The 22,472-nt window shown below is 35.7% G+C and overlaps 3 protein-coding genes across 4 annotated transcripts; 2 read left to right on the forward strand and 1 right to left on the reverse strand.

Annotated features, from left to right (window-relative positions):
* Positions 1–320: 320 nt before the first annotated feature.
* Positions 321–3,603, reverse strand: LOC131016112 (chloroplastic import inner membrane translocase subunit HP30-2). 2 transcript variants are annotated; one of them, XM_057944719.1, is made up of 7 exons: positions 2,999–3,548; positions 2,425–2,540; positions 1,159–1,285; positions 856–1,004; positions 696–758; positions 543–613; positions 321–396 (listed from the first exon to the last, which is right to left on the reverse strand). In XM_057944719.1, exons 1-6 carry the CDS (start codon positions 3,293–3,295, stop codon positions 574–576), a joined length of 792 nt encoding a protein of 263 aa, XP_057800702.1. In that variant the 5' UTR covers positions 3,296–3,548; the 3' UTR covers positions 321–396; positions 543–573. The 2 variants fall into 2 exon arrangements, with proteins under 2 accessions (XP_057800702.1, XP_057800704.1); XM_057944721.1 differs by having other exon boundaries at positions 321–613; positions 2,999–3,603.
* A 1,479-nt stretch (positions 3,604–5,082) lies between these two features.
* Positions 5,083–7,686, forward strand: LOC131018884 (uncharacterized). The gene is made up of 3 exons (XM_057947578.1): positions 5,083–5,643; positions 5,759–7,263; positions 7,341–7,686. Exons 1-3 carry the CDS (start codon positions 5,083–5,085, stop codon positions 7,684–7,686), a joined length of 2,412 nt encoding a protein of 803 aa, XP_057803561.1.
* A 10,774-nt stretch (positions 7,687–18,460) lies between these two features.
* Positions 18,461–22,377, forward strand: LOC131016097 (DNA-binding protein BIN4). The gene is made up of 12 exons (XM_057944678.1): positions 18,461–18,656; positions 18,973–19,216; positions 19,348–19,412; positions 19,829–20,099; positions 20,237–20,298; positions 20,390–20,443; positions 20,920–21,037; positions 21,314–21,360; positions 21,469–21,495; positions 21,612–21,687; positions 21,814–21,944; positions 22,054–22,377. Exons 1-12 carry the CDS (start codon positions 18,609–18,611, stop codon positions 22,153–22,155), a joined length of 1,245 nt encoding a protein of 414 aa, XP_057800661.1. The 5' UTR covers positions 18,461–18,608; the 3' UTR covers positions 22,156–22,377.
* Positions 22,378–22,472: the final 95 nt, after the last annotated feature.

The following is a 22,472-nucleotide window of genomic DNA, read 5'->3' on the forward strand; positions in this document are numbered from 1 at the left end:
CGTTTCGGGGGGAAATTGCAACAAACTCTAAGTTCGTATTATTAGTTTTAAGAATTACAGTTCATGAGAAATAACAAACTATGGACAAAGTGTATTTTATTAATGTTACAAACTAAAGTTTATGGGAAAAAAAACAAATTATTGATAAAATTCATGATTCTAAAAGCAATTGATCATTAAATTATAAAGTTAGCCACAACGAATTTACGATTTGATATATAATTGTTGTGATTTTCATATATTGATTTTTCCTCTTTTTAGTTTAATCGGAGAGGGCAGAAGCAGAAGCACGAGTTCTATAACTCTGTATCACGTGCAAGTAATAAAATCAAGAGACCATCAAATAGATGTAGCTCTCAATCAGCAACACTTTCTTGAATATCAGGAAGGGCATAACTGCGGAAAATCATATTTCTTGAATTGAGATCCCAAATAAAAAAATCTAGCACAACATTCTAACACGTAACATAGCCATGGAGCAAAATTCTCGCCTTCTCTTTGTCTCTTAGAAAATATACTATTCTCTAGCAACGCAATCATACCTTAGCAAGTAGCGTCGTTGCAGCAGGTTCTTCAACGAGGTCCCTTTCGCCTGTCTTTGAACTCGGGCTCCCTGCTGGCACTAGATACAATCACAACTTCGAAATTTCACAAAAACAGAAAAAATTGTTATCAAGATTAAGCCTTCTATTTACCTCTCTATGTGTTCCAGAATGAGCAATCTTGGTCCAGGAGGAATTTTCACATCTCTGAGAGCACTGAAATTTTACGAAGGAGAAAAAGGCATAGTTGTTAAGCAAAGACTCTAACTTCATATTTCTAGACTATTCTGGGGGGACAATTCGGAATTTTTACCTGTCAGTTATCAATGGCAGCGTGGTATCTGTTAATAGTCCTCTCTTAAAATTCTTCTCGTAGTTCTGCAGGCCAAGGTTGTTCAGCATCGATCTCGTTTTCACATAATTCAGATCTTCAGCTGGTGGTTGTGAAAACTTCTGTCCCAACTGTATCGACCAATAAAAAAGGGTCTCAAGATAAGAGAATATTTGAATTCGTAATGCCGAAATCCGATACTGGATTAATACCCCACTCAAAATGCTAGTTATAGTAGAAATAACGGTGTACAAGGACAAGTTCCACAGAATCGAGTAAAATCACCTGGAAAATTCCACCTTGAACAAGTGCAAAGAAAAGACCAGATGTAAGAGCATTTGCTGCCGGATTCGGGCCGCCCATACCACTTACTAAGGAAAACAAGGCCCCAGAACCAAAAGCTGCAGCCATACTACAGTAACCAATACCAGATAATTAGAATTCACAACAAAAGAGAGCAAGATAAACACTAGGGTTCGACAAAGGATAATATATGAAAAACAAAACTAGCCTATATCCAAGACAAATTAACCAGAAGCATCCAGCTAGAGAACTAAGTGGCTGGTTGAGAGCTTGAGCTCCATCTTGTCAAAGTAGTCCTAGGAGGGAGTAGCACAGGTTTTAATAAAAGTGGTTAAGTATATTATGAGCGGAGAAAGGGTCCCACCTTAAAGGTATTGTTAGTATTGTGAGTGGAGAGAGGGTCCCACTATATGGTAGAATAGGTAAATAAATTAATATATGGAATGTAATCTATTGTGGGGTAGTGTCCATAAATAGAATAGGACTATTTTTCTGGACACCCCAAAAAGGAAAACTATGACTATTTTTTCAGGAAGGAGGGAGTAACTATTAAGTATTTTGTTGGGCTAAATTATTTACCTTATCACAGTTCTCATGATTAAGCTAACAATCTGAATTTGTTGACTCATGTTATTTGCAAGAACTTAAGTGTAGCAAAACACATTTTAAATTTGCAGAGAAGTAAAAGACCACTCAGGTATTTCGAATGAACCTAAATTCCCCAATACAGCACAATATTTTAAAGGAGATCAAAAGCCTATAAGCATTCTTCTCCTTATGATGAAAGTGAATATCATTAGTAAAGAAAGATAACTTTGAAGGAAATATTACGAATTTGCAGCATCACTCTTTGGGATAAAGAATTCAACTCTTCATGGTGACAATTTGAATAGCCAGCACAATAGATATCAATGACGGCTTTCGAGAACTATACTAACTGATAATGTTTTCATAAGGAAAACATTCTCGCCATAACATTAATAATCTGAAACATCATCAGGACCTTAAACACGCTCAAAGTGAAAACGAGCTTCAATCCTCAACGGGAATTTAATGGAGGAGGGAAGACGGTGAACGGGCACACTTTTATTTGAACAGACATTTTAATATTTGTTGATCGACCTGGCAAATAACTGAGCTTGAAATTCATGCAGCAATGGTAGAAAGCTAACTTATTGTTTATATTTTCCAATTGCAGCTCCCACAGAAATGGAGATACAAAGTTGGCATAGTTCCAGCAATCTATACCTGGTTTGAACATCATCCTTCCCTCTCAATCTTTTCATGACACAAGAAATACCGGCATTTGCACCTGTCATAACAGCAAAGTTGCGAGCTTGTACGAATGGACCTCCAGCAAGAGCCTGAACACGAAAAATGAGGTATAATCATCACCCTTTCAATTTTTATTTTTTTTTTCTTCTTTTTGAAAAAATATCCTCACACACAAACATACTACTCAACAGATTAACCATTACAAGTCCAGTTACAAAAGCTTGCTAAAGCATAATAGACAACCCCCACATCCACTGAATATAATCAACAAACAACTCAACCCTCACCCGCACCTCCAACATCACATCACCCTGAACACTCAAAATATCCTAATGCAATAAAACAATACTAAAACCATAATTTAGCTGCAAAAGAATGAGGAAATGCAATATTTTCACAGACACAATAACTGAATCTCCAACCATGGAAAACAAAATATCTAACATAGCAGCGGCAATATATGTATAAAGACATCAACCAAACCTATCAATAAACAACAAACACTCCAATATTCTTTTGTTATTTCAAAAAAAGGCATAAGGTATACCTGAGCTTGTTTGAGCGACGCCATAGCATCGGGATTAAGGCTAGCAGCGTTGGGCGGCGGCATGAGAAGCGAGGACCCGTCGCCTCCGGTAAGCGTTCCCATGAAGCCGCCAATAGCGGCGCCTTGGGCGGCGCTGGTGATGGTGACAACGGCGGCCTCAACCGGGAGAGACTGCTTCGCCAGCCACCCCTTGAACCTCACTTCCACCTCCTTCAGCTTGGCCTGCACCAAAGCCACCGGATTTTGCTGAGAATTTCCCATCAACCCGCCGGCCTTCGTTGGGATTTCCACCGCCATTAATCCTTGCTAGCTTTCAACCGTGTTTCGAGATTTAGCTTAACCAATTTCTCGTTGTTTCCCCCCTCTAATCTAGGGTGAATTTGCGAGAGGATTTTGGTGGATAGTGAGATTTTTGGGGAAGGGGTTGCAGTTTTGTGGAGGTTTTAGAAAGAGAGAGCTATGAATTGGATAACAGTGTACAGTAATTTATTCGTATTTTCATTTTGATCCCTAAAACTGCAATATTGCCAAAATCAGAATACAAAACATTTCGTCATTTCCTCGCAAAAAAAAAAAAAAAAAGAATACATAAACATTATTTTAAGTAGGGCAGGTGAAACCTTTTCCAAAAAAAAGAAGGTTTAATTAAAGTTGGGAGGAAATCTAAAATACTCATCTTTTACAAATTACATTTTCTATATACCCACTTTTTGAAAATGATTTATCCCATACCCATTGTATTAATTTAATATTTCTTACCCTGAAAAAGCTGTGCGTAATGATTGGGGAAAATGATTTGCAGTGTGGATGTCGACGTACTGAGTGATTCCGTTAGTTATTCATTGCGCATAGTCCAAACTCTGCGCAATTAATATGCGCAGAGTTAATATTGGAGCACATAGTTGAGTTATACTTAATTTGAGCATTGTTTGTATTACTATGCGTTGTAATTTTTTGATTTCCGCAGTGTTTGCAATTTGAATGCGCATTGTTTTAATAATTGGAAGTTAAGATTGAGATATAAAATTAGCATATAACTATTGCGCATATAACTATGCGCATATAACTATTGATTTCCGCAATAACTATGCGCATATAAAATTAGTATTTTAATTAAAAATTTAATGTGCATATAACTATTGCGCATATAAAATTATAGACTTATACGCATATAAAATTAGTTAAAATTATAGTAAAATTAATGCGCATATAACTATTGCGCATATAAAAATTAATGCGCATATAACTATTGCGCATATAATATTAATTTTAATAATTATAATTATAGACTTAAAACTATTGCGCATATAAAATTACTGCGCATATAATTAAATTAGTTTTAAATTTATTGCGCATATAATAAAATTATTGTGCATATAATTCGAATAAAATTGTTACACTTTCACGTGAAGAATCTTATCTGCAAAAAGTTATATGTGATGTACTATGTTTTCACAATTTATTCAAATTTCACGTGAATATTTTTAGGTATAGCAGCTATTTGATGTACAATATTCACATGTATAGTAGCTATTTGATGTACAATGGCTTCAAAATAAATAATAATAATAATAATCAATTAAGGTACACGTAGTTCACGGGTGAATGTGTTACATTTCTTTGACCATTCATTTGTTGGGTGAATGTGTTAAAATAGATCAAATAATTTCTCCAACCTACGAACTCACAAAAAAATTGGAAGGGAGCTGAGAAAAACTACAAGGAAAAGCTTGATCGGAACGAGGTATATTTTTCGCAATTTTGTGGGCAGAGTTGAATTTTATGGTCTCACAATTTACTTGAATTTTGTAGTTGAAAACTTTACTGTATTTTATTGGGCATAGTTGAATTTTATTGTTTCGCAATTTACTTTGTTGCTTGTATTTATGATTGAGCATAGTTTAAATTTGAGCATAGTTGAAAATGTGTAATCTATTGAGCATAGTTGAAAATGTTGAATCTATTGCGCGGAGTATATTATATTGAGCATTGAGCATAGTTTGAATTGAGCATAGTTTGTGTTGAGCATAGTTTTATTGCGTATAGTTTCTAATACGAGTATTGTGTTAACTTTGTTTTTTTAGATGACGGAGTGGAAGAATATTATTGTAAATTATGGAGGATATTGGAATGATATTCTTTACAATGGTGGGAGTGCAACATTTTGTTACATTCGAGCCGATAAAATATGCATTTTGGAGTTGAGACAAAGTATTGACTATTATCTGGTTGCCAACTCTTTGAATCCAAGCTACGATCTATATTATTTATCAAGAACTCGATGTGGTAGGCTGATCCAGTCTCTGTTAAGCAACGATGAACAACTTTTTCGATTATGCACCACTGAGGTCGAGCCACAGGTTTATGTGACTTTGAAAGAGAGCACTTTTCCACCGCCGCAGCAAGAAGTGTATCGACCTTCAGTGGATATACCTTTTTCTTCCACTTCAGTCGATCATTCCATCATAGACCAGATGAGAGGGTTTGATTGGTTTTCGGATTCAACTCCTAATTCAACCATGAATCATCACACTATGAGATCTGTTGGGGATGATGACGTTGATGATGATGAGTACGTCCCATCAACAGATTCTGATGGGGATGATGAAGAGGAAGAAGAAGCAGAGGAGCGAGAGTCAGCTCGAGTGGATTATGGAACATTTGCATAGCATATTGCGTGGATACGCCGTGAGGGTGGAATTGGCGAGCTTATGGCGATGATAATGCAAACAAACCCACGAGGTCTGTCTGAAGATTTAGGTCCAGGAGTTGAGGAATTGGTTAGTTCCGGTTATTCCAGAAGATTTTACAGAGAATCGTTTTGCTGGTAGACTTGCTGACATACCAAATCCCGACGAACTAACTGAAGGTTCGATATTCGAAAGCAAAGAACTTCTGAAGCTAGCTGTTGGCTTGTGGCATTTGGAACATCGAGCAGAATTCATCATTCCTCGTTCCGACCTGGATAGGATTACTTTCAAATGCAAATATCGGAATCGGTGTCCATTTCAGTTACGAGCCACTCAGCAGGGATCTTTTTGGTTTATTCGCAAGTTTGGGCCTGCGCATACTTGCATTGGGGACATGGTAAACACTGGTGTGCGAAAGTTCCATGCTCGAGTCATCGCAGCACATATTGCAAAGAAAATGCGTGAGGATGGTGAAATCGTGAAGCCGATGACTATTATGGCCGACCTACAGCGGGAATATGGTGTGAAAATCAGTTACAGTGTGGCAATTCGAGCAAGAAATGGTGCCGTTGAGATGATATATGGGGGGCACAAAGAATCGTATTCATTGCTCCCTGCCTACTTACACATGTTAAGGACGTGCAATCCAGGATCATTGACAGACTTGGAAATTGATGCTAGTGGTCGGTTCAAGCACCTTTTTGTGGCACTAGGTTCATGTAGACTGGCATATACTATGTGCCTAAGGCCAGTAATTGTGGTAGATGGCACACACTTGAAGGGACGTAACAAAGGTATATTGTTTGTTGCAGTGACGAAGGATGGCAACGAACAAGTCTTTCCCTTGGCATTCGGTGTTGGGCCTATAGAGAATGATGAATCATGGATGTGGTTTTTGTCTCGACTGAAGTCAGCTTATGGTGAGAATTCAGAAATGTTGATTGTTTCTGATGCACATGTTAGTATAGCGAATGCTGTGAAAGCTGTATATCCGGAGGTTGCACATGGTTTGTGTTACTACCATCTGTTGAACAAACTCACTCGATTTGGCAAGGCAGCAGTTGCACTATATCAGAAAGCAGCTTATGCATATAGAGAAAGAGAGTTTGATGCTGCGATGGCAAGTTTAAAAGCTCTTAAGGAAGAAGGTGGAGCTTATAGCAAATTGATGCAGGTTGGCCCGGAGAAATGGTCAAGATGTAAGTGTCCTGTTCCACGATATAGTTTCTTAACATCAAATATTGCTGAATCGTTCAATTCTCGTTTATTGTGGGCAAGAAGGTTGCCCATATGTTCCATGGTTGAGGCAATCCGTCGTATCATAGAAAAGTGGTTCGATGAAAGACATGAAGCCGCCAAGTCATTTTCTGCTGATGTGACACCGGAAGCTCTAAGCAAGCTAACTGTTGAATTGGAAAGATCAAGGAGATATGAGGTCGTTCTCATGTCACGTACTGCTTTCAAGGTTAAGAGTTCTAACAAGACTTTTAAAGTGAACCTTGAAACGCATTCATGCACGTGTGTGGAGTGGGATACGAACAGGCTACCATGCTCGCATGCAGTTTCAGCCATAAGGTATTGATCATCCTGATAAGTAGAGCTCTATTTTGTGTAGAAATTAATATTTTTATATTTGCATGAATGTTGTTCAGACATACAGGTGATGATATATCTAAGCATGTGGGGGATTATTATCAGGCTGCAAAATTGCGCGAGGCATACTCGTATCGAGTTAATTCAGTGCCCCCACTAGCTTCATGGACGATTCCTGCAAACCTTCAAGGTATTGCCATTGATCCGCCTAAAATCGGTAAACAAGCTGGACGTCCAAAGAGCACGCGCCATCGGGCACCAACTGAAAGAACTACATCAAGACGAAGAAATGAATCAGAGAATGCTGCTTCAGGTAGCAGTAGCCGTGGCCCTCTAACATGTAGCTTGTGTGGATCTGAATCGCACACTATTGACATATGTCCTTATTTGATTCCCCGTGACTGAATTGTGTTTGAACTATGTTTGAATTACGTTGTTTAATGACATATTTCCTTATGTTTGATTCCCTGTGGCCCTCTAATTTGATATTTAATGAATCAGTTGTCTAATTTGATAAAATAATAGTACAATGTATAAAACTATTTAAACTATGCGCATAAAACAACAAATGCGCATTCATCAATTCAATTGTTTTATGCGCATTCATAAAGTTTAAACTATGCGCATTCAATTGTTTTATGCGCATTCTATGGTCAATATGCGCATAAAAACAATTCCATATAGGACTATAATGTAGGCAATCCTCAAGTATAAACTACCATCCTCATCATTAATATTAAAATTATCAAACAGATCAACGATAAAAGAAAATTTCACATGCGTCTGACCACCACTAAATCTCCTAAATACTTCTACTTCACTCAAATCATGAGTACGTGACATATCAAAATTAAAATCACCGAATTTAAGACCAGTCACCAAAGCATAATTCCTCCTAGAAAAATGCACCCTAGTATTATTCAACAAAAAATATAGACCATCCATATCTGACTTAATTTGACGAGAAACTACGTGATGCACGGCCATTGCACATTTGGGACCAGGATTCCAACCCAACAAATATCCAAAGCAACCATTTAAAAATCTATCTAATAATTCTTGACCACCTTTTTCCTTTAAAACCTTATTAACCTTTTCTAAATACTTGATTTTGTAATAAGTGCCCACATCCGATGTTACATTGATAGTAGTCGGTCTCAACAGAGCAAGAGGCCCTTGTTACAAGGCAAAAAAAATAAATAATAATCACTATCAAATTTTAAGAAAAAATAAATAATAATAATCACTAATTTGCGCAAACTATTGCAAACACAATTAATTGGCGCACTCTTCATTCATTATGCGCAAACAATTAAAATTATGCAATGTAACTATGCGCAATTTAACATGGTATGCGCAAGTTAACTATGCGCAATTTAACATGGTATGCGCAATGTAACTATGCGCAATTTACATAGTATGCGCAATACACTATGCGCAATTCACAATGCGCATAGTAACTCTACGCAAATTACATAGTATGCGCAATTATGCACTAAATTCATTATATCCATTGTTTTTTGCTCAAATAATATTAAATATCTAATCATTATTTCACAAAATAATTATTTTTATACGCCTAGCAATAATTATTTCACTAAATTATTTCACTAAATTATTTCATCAAAATATTAATTGTATCCATTGTCTTGTCTTAGATCTGAAGAAAAAATTGGAAAAAATTGAGCATCACTACAACTCCAATAACACACGCCTACAACACAAGAAAAAAATGCAAAACCTGAAAATAAACATAATCAACGAGCAATGAAATCAATTGGGCAGACTGAAAAAAATTGAGAATTTGAGAAAGACTGAGTCGTTGATTTTTCAACAAAAAATTGAGAAATTAATACAACAAAAAAATACCTCACCTCTCCCGGTGCTTCCATTTTCTCCGGCGCCGCAGAGAAATCAAATTTTTCAAATTTTGCGCAGAGAAATCAACCTATCTTCCGCAAATAGAGAGAAGAAATGCGTGAAGAGAGAAGAAATGCGTGAATCTGAGTTTTTTAGATTTTTAAAAAAATGGGTCAAGACATAATAAAACAAGCTTACCTACCCATCTCATACTTCATTCAATTTGGTCAATTTACACAACTTCCAATTCTGACACACACACAAAAGTACGCACAAAGTTTAAGCCATTAGGTACTCAGTGTACTTTTTAATATTTTATAATGTGAATGGTCATGGGGTAAATGTATTACAAAAAGTGGGTATGGGGTAAATTGAACTCGAGATACTTGGATAGTTTTATATATTTCCACATTAAAGTTTATAGCACGAACTTACAACAAATTTCAGTTTATACCTTCAATTTTAATTTATTTTTTGTATAGCATGAACTTTGAGAAATACTCCCTCCGTCCCACCACGAAGCATGACTCAGTTTCCTTTGCAGTTTGTCCCACGAAGCTTGACCTGTTTGTAAAAATGGCAAAAAAATTACCCTTTATTCACCTTTTCACTTTTTCACCTACTACATTTAACACACAAAATACCAATTTCTTAATTCCCGTGCCGAAAAAAAAGGGTCATGCTTCATGGGACGGAGGGAGTAATTTAATTATAGCTATAATTGTACCAAAATTATACTCCCTCCGTTCCACTCCAATAAACTCATTTCTTTTGGGCACAAATATTAAGAAAACTTACTTTTTAGTAAGAAAATGATAGTAAAGTGGTGTGGTCCACACCAATTAAATACTACAATTTTTTTACTCAAAAAGGAAAATGAGCCTATTAGAGTGGGACGGAAGGTGTATTAGCAACCTATTCTTTATCGTAATTACAGCTAAGGTGATGATCAATTGCCACGAATTTAGAGTCTAATGTATTCTACACGAAAAGAGGTTTTCAACAGTAGGTAACACATCGTCATCGTGCCACCAGTGTAGTCGGAATCGTGCCAAAAAAATTGTGCAACGATGCCAACTTTCAACGCGATTCTGACTTCACCGGTGGTCTGATGACGATGGGCTACCTATCGTTGAAAATCTCATTTAGTGTAGAATACATTAGGATCTGATTCCGTGACAATTGATTATAGTTTCATATGTAATTTCGATAAAGAATAACTAATGTCATAGTTTTCATGTGATTGTAGCTATAATTAAATAATTTTTCAAAGTTTAGGCTATATAAAAAATAAATGAAAATTGAGGCTATAAACTTAAATTTACTAAAAGTTAAGGCTATAAACTATAATTAATCAAAAAAAACATAGGGCGTGTAACACGGTTCCGATATTCGTTTTTTAACCGATCTGGCCCAATACTTGATGGATTCGAGTTAATCAATTATCGATTCGTATCAAATGTAATACGATAAACGGTAATATACATATAAGATTTTTAATTATTGGATAATACCCATACTCGACGGGTATTCTCAAATTACTGAATTAAACAAATTAAACATGAATACAGACGTGCACATATATATATATATATATATATATATTTATTTATATTGACTAATAAGCACTAAGCAAATAGTTACGGCAGCATAGCCGTCGTCTTCTCCAAGGATTACTTGTTGCCTATACTACAGTCTCCTCCAAGTGCCTTCGTCACTGCCCCTTCGATCTTTCTTATCCCTTCGGTACCCTCAAACATCACGTGTGCACAGAGTTGTACTATAACTAGATCTGGATAGAGGGAGAGAGAGAGAGATGGAGAAGGAGATCTGGATCTGGATTATTAGATTAGGGTTTAAAGTTGTGGCGGCTGGTTGTTCTCCTTTTTATGTTCTTTTTTTAACCGAATCAGTTATTCGGATTGAGTATGAAAATTAGGGTGAACTCGGGTACGTTAACCTTTACCAAACCTGGTTACCAGCCCTAATTTTAAGGGATATTAACTTAAAAATAATAGACAAATTTTTTAATTTTTTTTGAAATTGCACGTAATTTTTGTTTTCTAAATAGAAATATTAAATCTTTCATTGTTTTATAAATTTTTGCACACAATTTTAAATTTCATTCAAATTAAAGTTAAAATGGCAGTCTCAATTTTTAACATGGCCAGATAGGCATTAATAAATTAACATAATATTATAATACACTAAATTATCTTCGTTCATAACTAAATATGAGTTTCAAATTCAAGAAAACCTTTAAGTGTTATCGACCAGCTCAACAATGGTCTTGAAAAGTGCAACATCCCTCTTAAAAATATGTCCTGAAGATATGAATCCTTCCTCGATGAGCTTGATGGTGCTCTTGAAGGCTGACCCTCAATTTGGTTGTGAACAATTTCATGAACTCGTTGTGAATCTCCCTCATTATGTCCTAATTCCACTCAATCAAATGATTTGTAGATTTGAAACTCGTATTTAGTTTTAAATATTGACTGTTGGGTCCTGCAGGGTCACTGAACATGAATAATTCATCACAAAAGTGATATTTATGTGTGTTGTTTGTTGGCCTCTATTTGGAGTTGATGGTGCTGTTTTATTTGATGAAAAAATATGCATTTTTCTCTTCCTAAGAAATGTACAATCACAGAGGGCAAGTTAAAAACAAAGCAACTGGCACAATTGTGCCTAAACCAATTGAATCGGTCACCAAAGAGGTTGTAAGAGATTATTTAATCAATCAAGCATGAACAACTTAACCATACAACGTTCAATAATATTTTCTTAAGTTTGAATAGGTGTATGGTGAAAATCATGAAGGTTAACTGCTACAGGATACCACAGATGAAGAAAAAGAGCTCTTACAAAAGCAGATAGTCTTCCAGTAAAGTTGAAAGTCTCACCACAGTTGGTAAGACAATGCCTACTATTTTTTTTTATGGAAAATATAAGCACAGAAGGCATTCAAACACTCATGAATGCCTTGGATATTCATAATTTGGAAAATGGAGAAACAAAAGAGGAGTCCACTCCTATATGAATTTTGGATATTGAAAATGAAGATGGTGTTTAAGATAAAACATCATATGACATTTTTCTGTAAATGACCATAACACATATTGTAAATGCTTGAGAAGCTTCAACTTTTTGTAAAGGAACATCAAACAAATGTAAGTAACATCTCATACAATGCATAAAGCTTTTTGTAAATGCTAGAATAGCTTCAACTTTTTGTAAAGGAGCATCAAACATATTTAAATGGCATCTCATCTTGAATTTTGAATCACTGATGCCAAAAAAAAAAAAAAGCACAAAACAAAACGAGCAGCAACAATTTCATTATCTCAGCACACCAGATCTATCCCCTAAAAAGAGCAACAATAGTAATTATCTCAGCACATCATGTATGAAGTCAAGACAGCAAGAACAGATCAAGACAACACCTTAATCATCAAGAACACCATTCATAAATCGCAAGAACATATTACAATAATAGGTTCAACAACTTCAATAGCCTCAACATATCGCAAGAATAACTTCAACAACATGCATAATTCCAAAAATTTCCTAAATACAAACATGAAATCAACTTAACAAGAACATATCGAGAGTACATAATAAGAGGTCATGAAATTTCCACCAAGAAACCCCAACAATTGAAACGATCTAACCAATTTGGAGATCATTGGCAAAGTAATCCGCATCATTGCATATTGTTGGGTCCTTGAGGGTTGAAAGGACAGGTGTATGGGGGGGGAAATACACATGTAGGCTATTTTTCAAATCTTTATTTAAAACAAACACATTTGTACTGAAAGACAATTTTACTGCTTTGAAAATGTGCGGTTCAGTTGACAAGAGGTGGCGACTGATACTGAAACAAAGGTTCAGTGGGTGACTTCAGTTAATTGAGCTGGTCAATTAACTTCAGTCCAAGTAAAGCTTCAGTCGTAAGTAAAACAGAGTAGAGTTACTTATTTAACTGACTATCGAAAGATTGATCAGTTAAACATATAACTCTAGCAGCGGAATATTAAACTTAGTGAAATAGCCTTGAAAGATTTTATTCACAGAGAATCCCTTAGTTACTCTTTTCAGTTAGTCAATATTAGAGAAACAGAAATATGCGCAAGTACTAAATATAAAAGCAAGTAAGAACACAATGGATTTTTACGTGGTTCGAAAAACAACGTTCCTACATCCACGGCCAGATGATTAGTCTGACAAACACTCTGTGCATGTGTTTACGGGTGCACAGCAAACCTAACCACGATGCTTACGGGTGCAACGCAAACCTATCTGCAATGCTTACGGGTGCAAAGCAACCTATACTGAAAGGAAACTCCTTACAACAACCAATTCATTGAGTTGGATTTACACACTTAGCTTGCAGGTGCTAAGTAACCTAACTGTTTAGTTTAATGGTACTAAACAACCACTGAGCTTGGTCTAAGTCTCAAGCTCGATTACAAACACTCTTCTCGCTCTTTTGAAAAAGGGCTATTGTAACATACCAACTAGGATTACTGAGTACAAAATCTCAAGTAATCGGTAACTAGGCTAGTGATTTATCTATGTGAAAATCCTAGTTACAATAAGAGAGTTTAAGTAATCACGAAACTGATTTTATTAAATTCTCTCTTCATCGATTCAATGCTTAAGGATTTTTGAGCTCCATTTGATTTTCTGATGTAGCTTTGGCATTGAGGATTGAATTGGAATTTTTTCTTTTCTGTTCTTCTCTCTCTGTGATTGAGAGATCTTCTGAGCTATTTATAGGTGTCTTTAAGGAATAGATCCGTTGGCGGAGATCTTCTTCTTCAAATCATACCGTTGGGAGATAATGTCTCTTTTTTGGCTCAGGTACAAGGACATCTTCTTTTAAAGTCAATGCTTCTGACTTCTTCATTGACTACGGCGTGTCTTGGAATTTATTCATGTGGCCTTTATTCGGTCATTCTTGTTGTAGTTTCCTTTAGTTAGGAGCTTTTAGTTGAGTCTGCATCTTCCGCGTGTTCTAGACTCGTGTGAAGTCTTTTTGTCAAACACTTCTTCAGTCGAGATGATGTCTTCAGTTATTTCAGTTTTCTTGATCCTTCAAGCTATACAACGAACTAAGATAGTTAGGATCATAAGAGCATGCATCATCAGCTAGAGTGTACCTTTGGGTTGTTTTGGTATCATCAAAATATAAGGGTTTAAATATATCTTTCTTTTCTCAACACATATGACCCACTCTCTCCTCATTTCGTTTCAATCCCTGCGACCTTCGTCGGATTCCAGTCCTTCTCCACCAAGTTTTTGAAAGATGTAACCGATTCAAAAGCAAGATTCTCGAAGTGGGCTCGAACACGGATGCTTTGCATCAATGCTAAATGTATTTGTTTCTCAATCTTAGATTCTAGGATTTCAAAATCATCAGTGCTTTCAAAATTAGGGCAAATAAGTGAAGGAATAAAGAAGACGATGGGATTTTTCCAATCGGCGGCTTCCTTTTTCACTGGCTCCCCGGACACAGGAGAAAGCAAGGCGACAGTTGGATTTTCCCAATCAGTAGTCTCATTTTTTATCTGACTGTCTGACACAAGAGGAAGAGAGGCGACAATGAGATATTTTCAGTCTGCGATCTCTAGTTTCATCGGACCGCCAGACATAGGAGGAAGAAATTAAGAAAGAGCATTCACGATGGGGAAGATGGGAGGCAACAAAGGGTGAGAGAAAGAGAGAGAGAGAGGCGACAGATGTGAGGAAGCAAGAAATTAGGGTTAGACACATTTAGGGTGAAAGACTCAGCCGAGTCCAATTGTATCAGTATTAGTGGTGGGCCCACAAGTTAACTAAGTAATTAGTCCCCTAATTTTTTTCCTAAAATGGAATGAAACATTATTAGTGAAACATCCTATTATAATAAAACATTATTAATGAGGCGAAATGAGTAATAAATCATTTCAAATCTATTATATAATAGGATTAAGCCTTAATCTATGTGGCATATCTAAAATCTCACCATTTCAAAATTTACCATATATAATTTGCATCATTTATTAATTAATTAACTATTACATTCTATATAAAGATTCATTAATCATAATAAATATAATTAATAATAATTATATATATATAATAATATTAACATTACATATAATCTAAATTAATAAATTTTATTATTTATTTTTTCTAGATAAAAGTTAGATTTACATGTCTGATAAGAAAAAAATTATAATCTATATACGATAAATTATTTTAATTGAATGTTAGTGATTAGATGTATATTTGTTATTAATTTTATATTTTTCAATAGCGTACATATTATATGCATAATAAGGCACAAATTCTATAAATTGATTACTTTAAAATAAAATCTTATTTTATGTCTATCAAAATAATTAAAATTTTATTTTTATTTTTTATAAAATAAATCCATACATTTTATTTATATAGGAAAGAAAAATATATTTTTCATTTCTGCAAACTTTATTTGTTTCTGTTCGTCCATTACTACAATAATAATAATAATAATAATAATAATAATAATAATAATAATAATAATAATAATAATAATAATAATAATAATATCTATTCTATAATACGATTAGGCCTTAGCCTACGTGGCAGGCCTCAAATTCTTTCTTTTCAATCTCAATCTCCAACGTGGCATTTGAGAATCCAATCTATATATTCTCATTCTCACTTTTAAAACAAAAGTCGCGTCTCCCTCTTCCTCACGCCTCCCTCTTCCTCACCCCATCGCCGCCGTCCCTGAATCCGGTCGGCGTCGTCTCCCCCTTCACTGTCTCTCTCTTCTCTCAATCCTTTTCTCTCTCTAAAGTCGATTGCACACTCAAATCGAGCCCTAATTCCCCCCTTAAACTGCCCGCCTCTCTCTCCCTCTAAATTCAGGCGTCGCCGCAGTCCTAAGGGCGGCGTTGCTCCGCCTCATCTCTGACTCCCTCTTCCATTCCTTAATTAGTTCGATTTTGTTTCCACTTCTTAAACCCATGAGTATTCTCCATTCGAAGCAATTAATACAAGAGCCCTAAGATTTCTTTTTCCTATAACCGTTGTCGTTTCTTCTTCTAGACTCCGGCGAAATAGTCGTCGTTGAGCTTGCGGTTCGTCCGCTGCCGAGTCACCGCTGAGCCTTGAAGTTCGTCCACCGTGCTGTCGACCCCCACCCCACCGACGACTTCTCTGTTTTGATACCTCCATTTCCTGATCTGCCGTGATTCTTCCTACACACCTAGGGTAAGTATTAAATTAGTTTCCTAATTTAATTACGCGTTTCACTATTTTAAATATAGAATGATTATTATTTTAGAAAGAACAAATTTTAGAAAGAATTTTGGCATCTGCTATCAAGCGTGTTGTGATTGTTGCATGGAAGCAATATAATTTATCAACTCTGATGAGGGGTGAAATATGCAAGGTCCTAAAATCAGGACATGTGGCTTTGCTTGGAATGCCAAAGTGGAATACCAAAGATGAGTAGCAGGGAGCAAATAAGCTGTGAGAAATAGGTAGAGGGAAAAGTCCAGAGCAGAGTTGACAGAGTAAAGCTTCCAGAGCAGAGCTGCTAGAGCAGAGTTGCCAGAGCAGAGCTTCCAGAGCCAGAGCTAACCAGAGCAGAGCTTCCAGAGCAGAGGGTCAGAGCTAAGTTGCCAGGGCAGAAATGTCAGAGCAGAGCTGCCAGAGCAGAGATGCCAGAGCCATAGCTAACCAGAGCAGAGATGCCAGAGCAAAGCTTCCAGAGCAGAGTTGCCAAAGCAGAGCTTCCAGAGCAGAGCTGCCAGAGCCAGAGCTAACCAGAGCAGAGGGCCAGAGCCAAGTTGCCAGAGCAGAGCTGCCAGAGCTAAGTCATTAAAGTCAGAGCTAGAGCCAAGTCGTCAGATCCAGAGTCAGAGCTAAGTCATTAGAGTCAGAGCCAGAGCCAAATCGCCAGATCCAGAGTCAGAGCTAAGCTATTGGAGCCAGAGCGCGGAGCCACACGCCAGAGACAATTCGCCAGAAGGCGGAGCTACTTAGCAGAGAGGAGCCAAAGAGTAGAAGTCTGCCCCAAGGAAGGAAATCCAGAGCTACTAGACAGAGCGGGATGATGAGGACATAATCCAACTCTGTGATTAGGGTACAACGACCTGACAAGTTATAATCTAATAATAGCCTTAATTAGTTTAATGGCAAGCATGCGGAATAGATGACCAAACGAATTTACTACTTTACCCCGACTGTAATGCCTATAAATACCTTATACCTACGATGATGAAATAAAGCACACACTCTCTCTTTTACCAGCTTTAAGAACTCTTCTCTTTCCTTTCTCTCTAGAGTTTGAACTAATAAAATTACATATATAAATAAAATATCTAAATTGTTAGAGTTATGTTTGTTAGATAGTTGACAATTGGAGTCATGGTTGAATATAATTTCATATTTGATGATGCTCTCTCAAACTCTAGATGAGATGATGCTCAAAACTCCAGACGAGATGATGCTCTTTCAAGTTTTAGACGAGATGATTTTCTTTCAAGTTTCAGACAAGATGATGCTCAGAAGTTAGATGTGATCCGTCAAGTTTGCGACGAGATGATGCCCACAACTTGGTTGGTCTTAAAACTCCAAATGATACGATGTTCGATAAATCAGTTATGGTATTTTAAATATCAGGCGAGATTATTTTCATAATTAGTTATGCTTTTAGAAGTTCGGAATTATATGATACTCACAATTCTATTATGATTTTTCAAACTCCATATAAAATTATGGTCAAAAGGCAAAATAAAAAAAATTGAACAAAATTAATAAATCTTGTAACAACAAATGCAACAAATCAATCATCCATCATACCTATGTCAAATTTATATATACAGTACTTTTTTTTTCTTACGCGTCAACTTTTTATAAAATTTCATATGAAAACTAATGGGTATTTTTATGATCTCAACAAAATTAATAATTTAATTGCTAAAAGTTGTTGAGATTAATATAATTTAAAATGTATTACTAATTTAATTTAATTTAATTAATTATATAAATAATTTACATAAAAAAATATTTTATATAATTATCATAAGAATAACATAAAATATATAAATTATAAGAAAATATGTACCCGTCGAAATTCGACGGGTAATACACTAGTTTATCCGTTAATACACCTCACAATCTTCATCGGTTCATTGTATACATATTTTTTTCAGTAAATAAAGAAAAATAAGATTGTGGATAGGTTAATATTATACAGCCCATGAAAATATCAAAATTGTGAAAGAAGAAGGGTAAAAGTAAACTGCTGGTTGCAAAACCTTATAGGGGTAAATATGTGACACCAGTCAAAATGGAGGGAAAGCCCCCAAATTTGTTTATTTTCTTTCCCTTTTTCCTCAGTGAGCTGCCACCGGAAGAAGGTGTCCATATATGCTGAATTAGGGTTTTGAAGTTTGCTTTTTCTTAATACATTACATACACTTTCAATGAGCGACTCCAGAGAAGAATCTCCCGATTGGTTGCGGGAATTTCAAGTAATTTTCTGTTTTTGCAACTAACTGCCATTTTTCACAGATTCCAGCAAATTTTGATTCGTGCTTGCAGTTGAATGCGCTAGTTTCGCCTTCGATTTCGTGAAATTTTATAATTTTCTAGATGCTTTTTCATAATTCGCATGGCGTACAGTAGTTAGTATTTTTTATTTTCATTTTTAATTTAGAGAAAATACTCGATATACAATGAAACATGCACTGTGAGCTAAATTTCCATTATAAGCTGCTTCAGTTTTTGAGATGATTTCATCTGATCATTCCTGCTTGCTGATAGTGAGGATTTTTATTGTTATTCTAGCCGCCAACTCGATCTGCCATAGAATTGTCATCTGGATCAGAGTCGCCATTGGATCAAAGTCCAGTAAGTGATGATGAGGATAATGTCAACCTTAGTAGATTGTTTAAGAAAGATATTAAGAATAATGATGATGGAAAGGCGACTCTATCTGATAGTCCTGTCAAAGGGAAGTCTCCCAATAAGGGTGGTAAAGTAAAGAGGACTCCACCGAGGAAGAGGAAGAAAGATGATGACAGTGAAAGAGGTGGTTGTCTGTTTTTCTGTACTTTTTCAATATATAAGTAGTTGCGCCCTTTGACTGTCATGTTCATCCACAGAACAAAAAGATGCATCATTTGGTTCTTGATGGTAATTTCATAGTTTACAATTATGCAGGAAATAGGGCCAAAGGGAAGGACGGATGTAGGGGTAATACACCTGAAAATCTTGGGAAGTCTCGTGTAAGCTTGACTTTCTTTGAACTTCTGTCAGCTTAAGGCTTATTCTCATTTGTGCACTCAAGGATCTGAAGACAATTATGTGTTCTGTATAGTAAACTGATATGTGCTTCACCAGGATTGAATTTTTTTTTTGTATTTGTAACTATTCATCAATTAAAAATAAACCACTTTGAGATTGGTTTTACAGACTGTCAGTGTACCTAATGAACTGCTATTAATGTTGTTGTGCATAGTTGATTGCATATTTTGTACTGCATTGGGTAGTTTAAATTTACTCGGTTCCCTGTGCAACAGTTTGAATTTTCTGTGTAGTTATGCGGATCTTTTTGATGATATATACTGATAATGTTATTTTCTGGAGGTTACTCAGCATGCTATGTAGTGATGGCTTTTGAAGGTTTGTGTTTCTTTAACAGGAAGAGAATACTTCCATCTGGTCATTATCTTCAGATTCTGAGTCTTCTCCAGATGCCAGGCCTGTTAAAAAGTCCAAGACTAATAAGAAAGAATTATCTGCAAGTAAAGATTTTGATACAGAAGATAAAAAGGAAAATTATGGTCTCCTTGACCATGATGTAGAGTCCCTAAAGAATCAAGCCCCAAAGGTTAAATCTCCAGTGAAAAAGCTAGAAAAAGAGGGCGAGAAATCCTCCAAGGAGATTAATACGGATAGCAGTATAAAGGGAGGTAAATAGCCAAAATTTGGGTCATTCTGGAAAATGTGGACTGCATCTTTAATAAATATAGAACATTAGAACTACTCCTTAGCTCATCTTCATTGTTGCTCCTCCATCTAAATCTTTTTCCTCATCTAAATTATGCAGATAATGATACTAAAGACATCTTTATGAAGGAAGATATCTCTGGGAAGCGTCCTGGGCACCAGGTTAGAAGTTTAAGTTGGTAGCTACTGTTAAGTAGCTAAGCATAATTTGCGCAATGATTTCTGACAAAAATGCTTGATCTAACTAATGCAGGTATCCTCTTCGAGGGTGCCATTATTGCTCTCAGAGAAAGTTCAGCGTTCAAAGGTTACTTAATCATGCCTCACACTCATTAGAAGATTATGTTGGAATTTCAATTTATTTCTGGAGTTCACTGTGAGACTTGCATACTTGCATCATTAAAAAATTTAATGGCCTTGGATCACTTGTAGATTTGTAAATGAAGCTTTACTGTAGTTTCTACAAGAACTCATCAGCATGTCATTAAATTTTTTGATGGCTTTGGATATAGTTTTGCCAGAACTTGTTGTTAGTTTCTATTGCATACGTATGGAAAAACAATTATATGGTTGAATTATTTCATTAATAAATTAATACTATGTACTACAGTTTTTGTTTCCTTTCCATCCCCTGTTTGTGTACTAGGTAATATGCATTAATGAGAATTTAGTATTCATATATATGTTCACCAATTATGTATCTAGATCTTTTAAAATATGTATGTCACTTATTGTTTTCCTGATGGATAATGACACTATATGTGGCACCTTTTTGATTTGCAGGCTCTTGTTGAATGTGAAGGTGATTCCATAGATTTGAGTGGCGACATGGGTTCTGTTGGAAGGGTAGTAATTGCTGATGATTCCTCCAAAAAACATGAGATGTTCTTGGATATAAAAGGTATGCATTGTCTTCACATTTTTTTCCTGGCCCTTCTACTTTATCATTGCTTTTGTTAGCAATTTTTAATAATCTCAGTTGATTCTTGTATTGTCGTGAATACTTAAACCTCGCCTCTCTGAAATTATTAGCTTCTAAATTTGGATAACTCCTGTTCTGCAACATCATTAATTAATGGTAAATCACGCTTACTACTAACCCGATTTAATATGCTCCTGTTCAGGTTTTTGTTAATTGTAAGGTTCTATTTACTGTTTCTCTATTTTCTTATTCCAGGAACCATATACAAAACAACGATAGTTCCATCAAGGACATTCTGTGTGGTACTCCATCCGTCACTGGCTCCTTTCCCCCAACCCCCAACTTAAATTCTCTTTGCTTGTTGACTTTTGCTTCTTAAGCTTGACTCTCACAACATCTTTTACTTTCAGGTAAGCTTTGGCCAATCAGAAGCAAAGGTTTGTATACCAACCCACGAATTTTACTTATCTTTCCATCAAAGATGGCTCAAATGGAAAGATAATGCGAATCAGATGTATAGTTGATTTGTGATTTTTTAATCATCTTTGATCAGATAGAAGCTATAATGAATGACTACATTCAGTTGAAACCACAATCCAATATTTACGAATCCGAAACTATGGTTGAAGGTTAGGAGTTTATTTCATATCTAGCTATATTAATTATATGCATATTTGGTGTGTAATTTTCAGTTAAATTTGATTACTTCAAAGGTATAAACTGCTTGTTAAAATAATTTTATTGTGAACTACTAGGAACATTGGATGGATTCTCATTTGATTCTGACGAAGAAGCTGACAAAACCATTGTTGAAGCTGATCAACAAGAGGCTGCTGAGGAACAACCAGCAGATGGAAAAACCAAGAAGAAACCTGGCAAAAAACCGGTGCGCCTGCTATTTATATATAGACATATAGGTTTTTATTTATTTATTTATATAATTATTTTGGTTACATTGTGAACATTTATTTTGTGATATATGAATCTTAATTTAGGGTTTGGCAAAGAAGAAGGGAAAGCCTACAGGAGAAAAGCCGGCCAAGAAAGTGATGAAAAGGAAACCTCAACTTTCAAAAAAGGGCAAAACCAAGAAATGAGAAATGGGGCATATTTGATGCTAATTTTTTTTTTTATTTTTTACTATCCCCTTTTAATTACGTGTGCTTTTCTTAGCCACAGTTTGTAGTTATTTCTTAGCATGGCCATTTGAGTCGATTATTTTATCTCAAGAGTTAAGATTATATATCTAAAGAACATATGTTCTGATCTGACGAAGAAATCACGAATTACCAATGCAAAAAAACCTTGTTTAATCAGCATGAAGTTGCTTAGTTGCATTTCTTGTAAAATATAAGATTCAATGAAACATAAATCTACTTGCTGAAATCAAACATAACTGTTTGCAACCTGACAT

Source organism: Salvia miltiorrhiza, chromosome 3 (assembly GCF_028751815.1).
Source record: "Salvia miltiorrhiza cultivar Shanhuang (shh) chromosome 3, IMPLAD_Smil_shh, whole genome shotgun sequence".
Classification (NCBI taxonomy): Eukaryota; Viridiplantae; Streptophyta; class Magnoliopsida; order Lamiales; family Lamiaceae; genus Salvia; species Salvia miltiorrhiza.

Bases quoted from the DNA above. Each gene is read 5' to 3' on its own strand.
- LOC131016112 (XM_057944721.1), bottom strand. From the start codon at position 3,295: ATGGCGGTGGAAATCCCAACGAAGGCCGGCGGGTTGATGGGAAATTCT. The intron at 1,286-2,424 runs GTATAGATTGCT...TGGTTACTGTAG, and splicing joins AAGGATGATGTTCAAACCAG to TATGGCTGCAGCTTTTGGTT. The intron at 759-855 runs GTAAAAATTCCG...GTAAAATTTCAG, and splicing joins CTGCCATTGATAACTGACAG to TGCTCTCAGAGATGTGAAAA.
- LOC131018884 (XM_057947578.1), top strand. From the start codon at position 5,083: ATGACGGAGTGGAAGAATATTATTGTAAATTATGGAGGATATTGGAAT. The intron at 5,644-5,758 runs GTGGATTATGGA...CTGAAGATTTAG, and splicing joins AGGAGCGAGAGTCAGCTCGA to GTCCAGGAGTTGAGGAATTG. The intron at 7,264-7,340 runs GTATTGATCATC...AATGTTGTTCAG, and splicing joins CATGCAGTTTCAGCCATAAG to ACATACAGGTGATGATATAT.
- LOC131016097 (XM_057944678.1), top strand. From the start codon at position 18,609: ATGAGCGACTCCAGAGAAGAATCTCCCGATTGGTTGCGGGAATTTCAA. The intron at 20,100-20,236 runs GTAAATAGCCAA...TAAATTATGCAG, and splicing joins GGATAGCAGTATAAAGGGAG to ATAATGATACTAAAGACATC. The intron at 21,945-22,053 runs GTGCGCCTGCTA...ATCTTAATTTAG, and splicing joins AGAAACCTGGCAAAAAACCG to GGTTTGGCAAAGAAGAAGGG.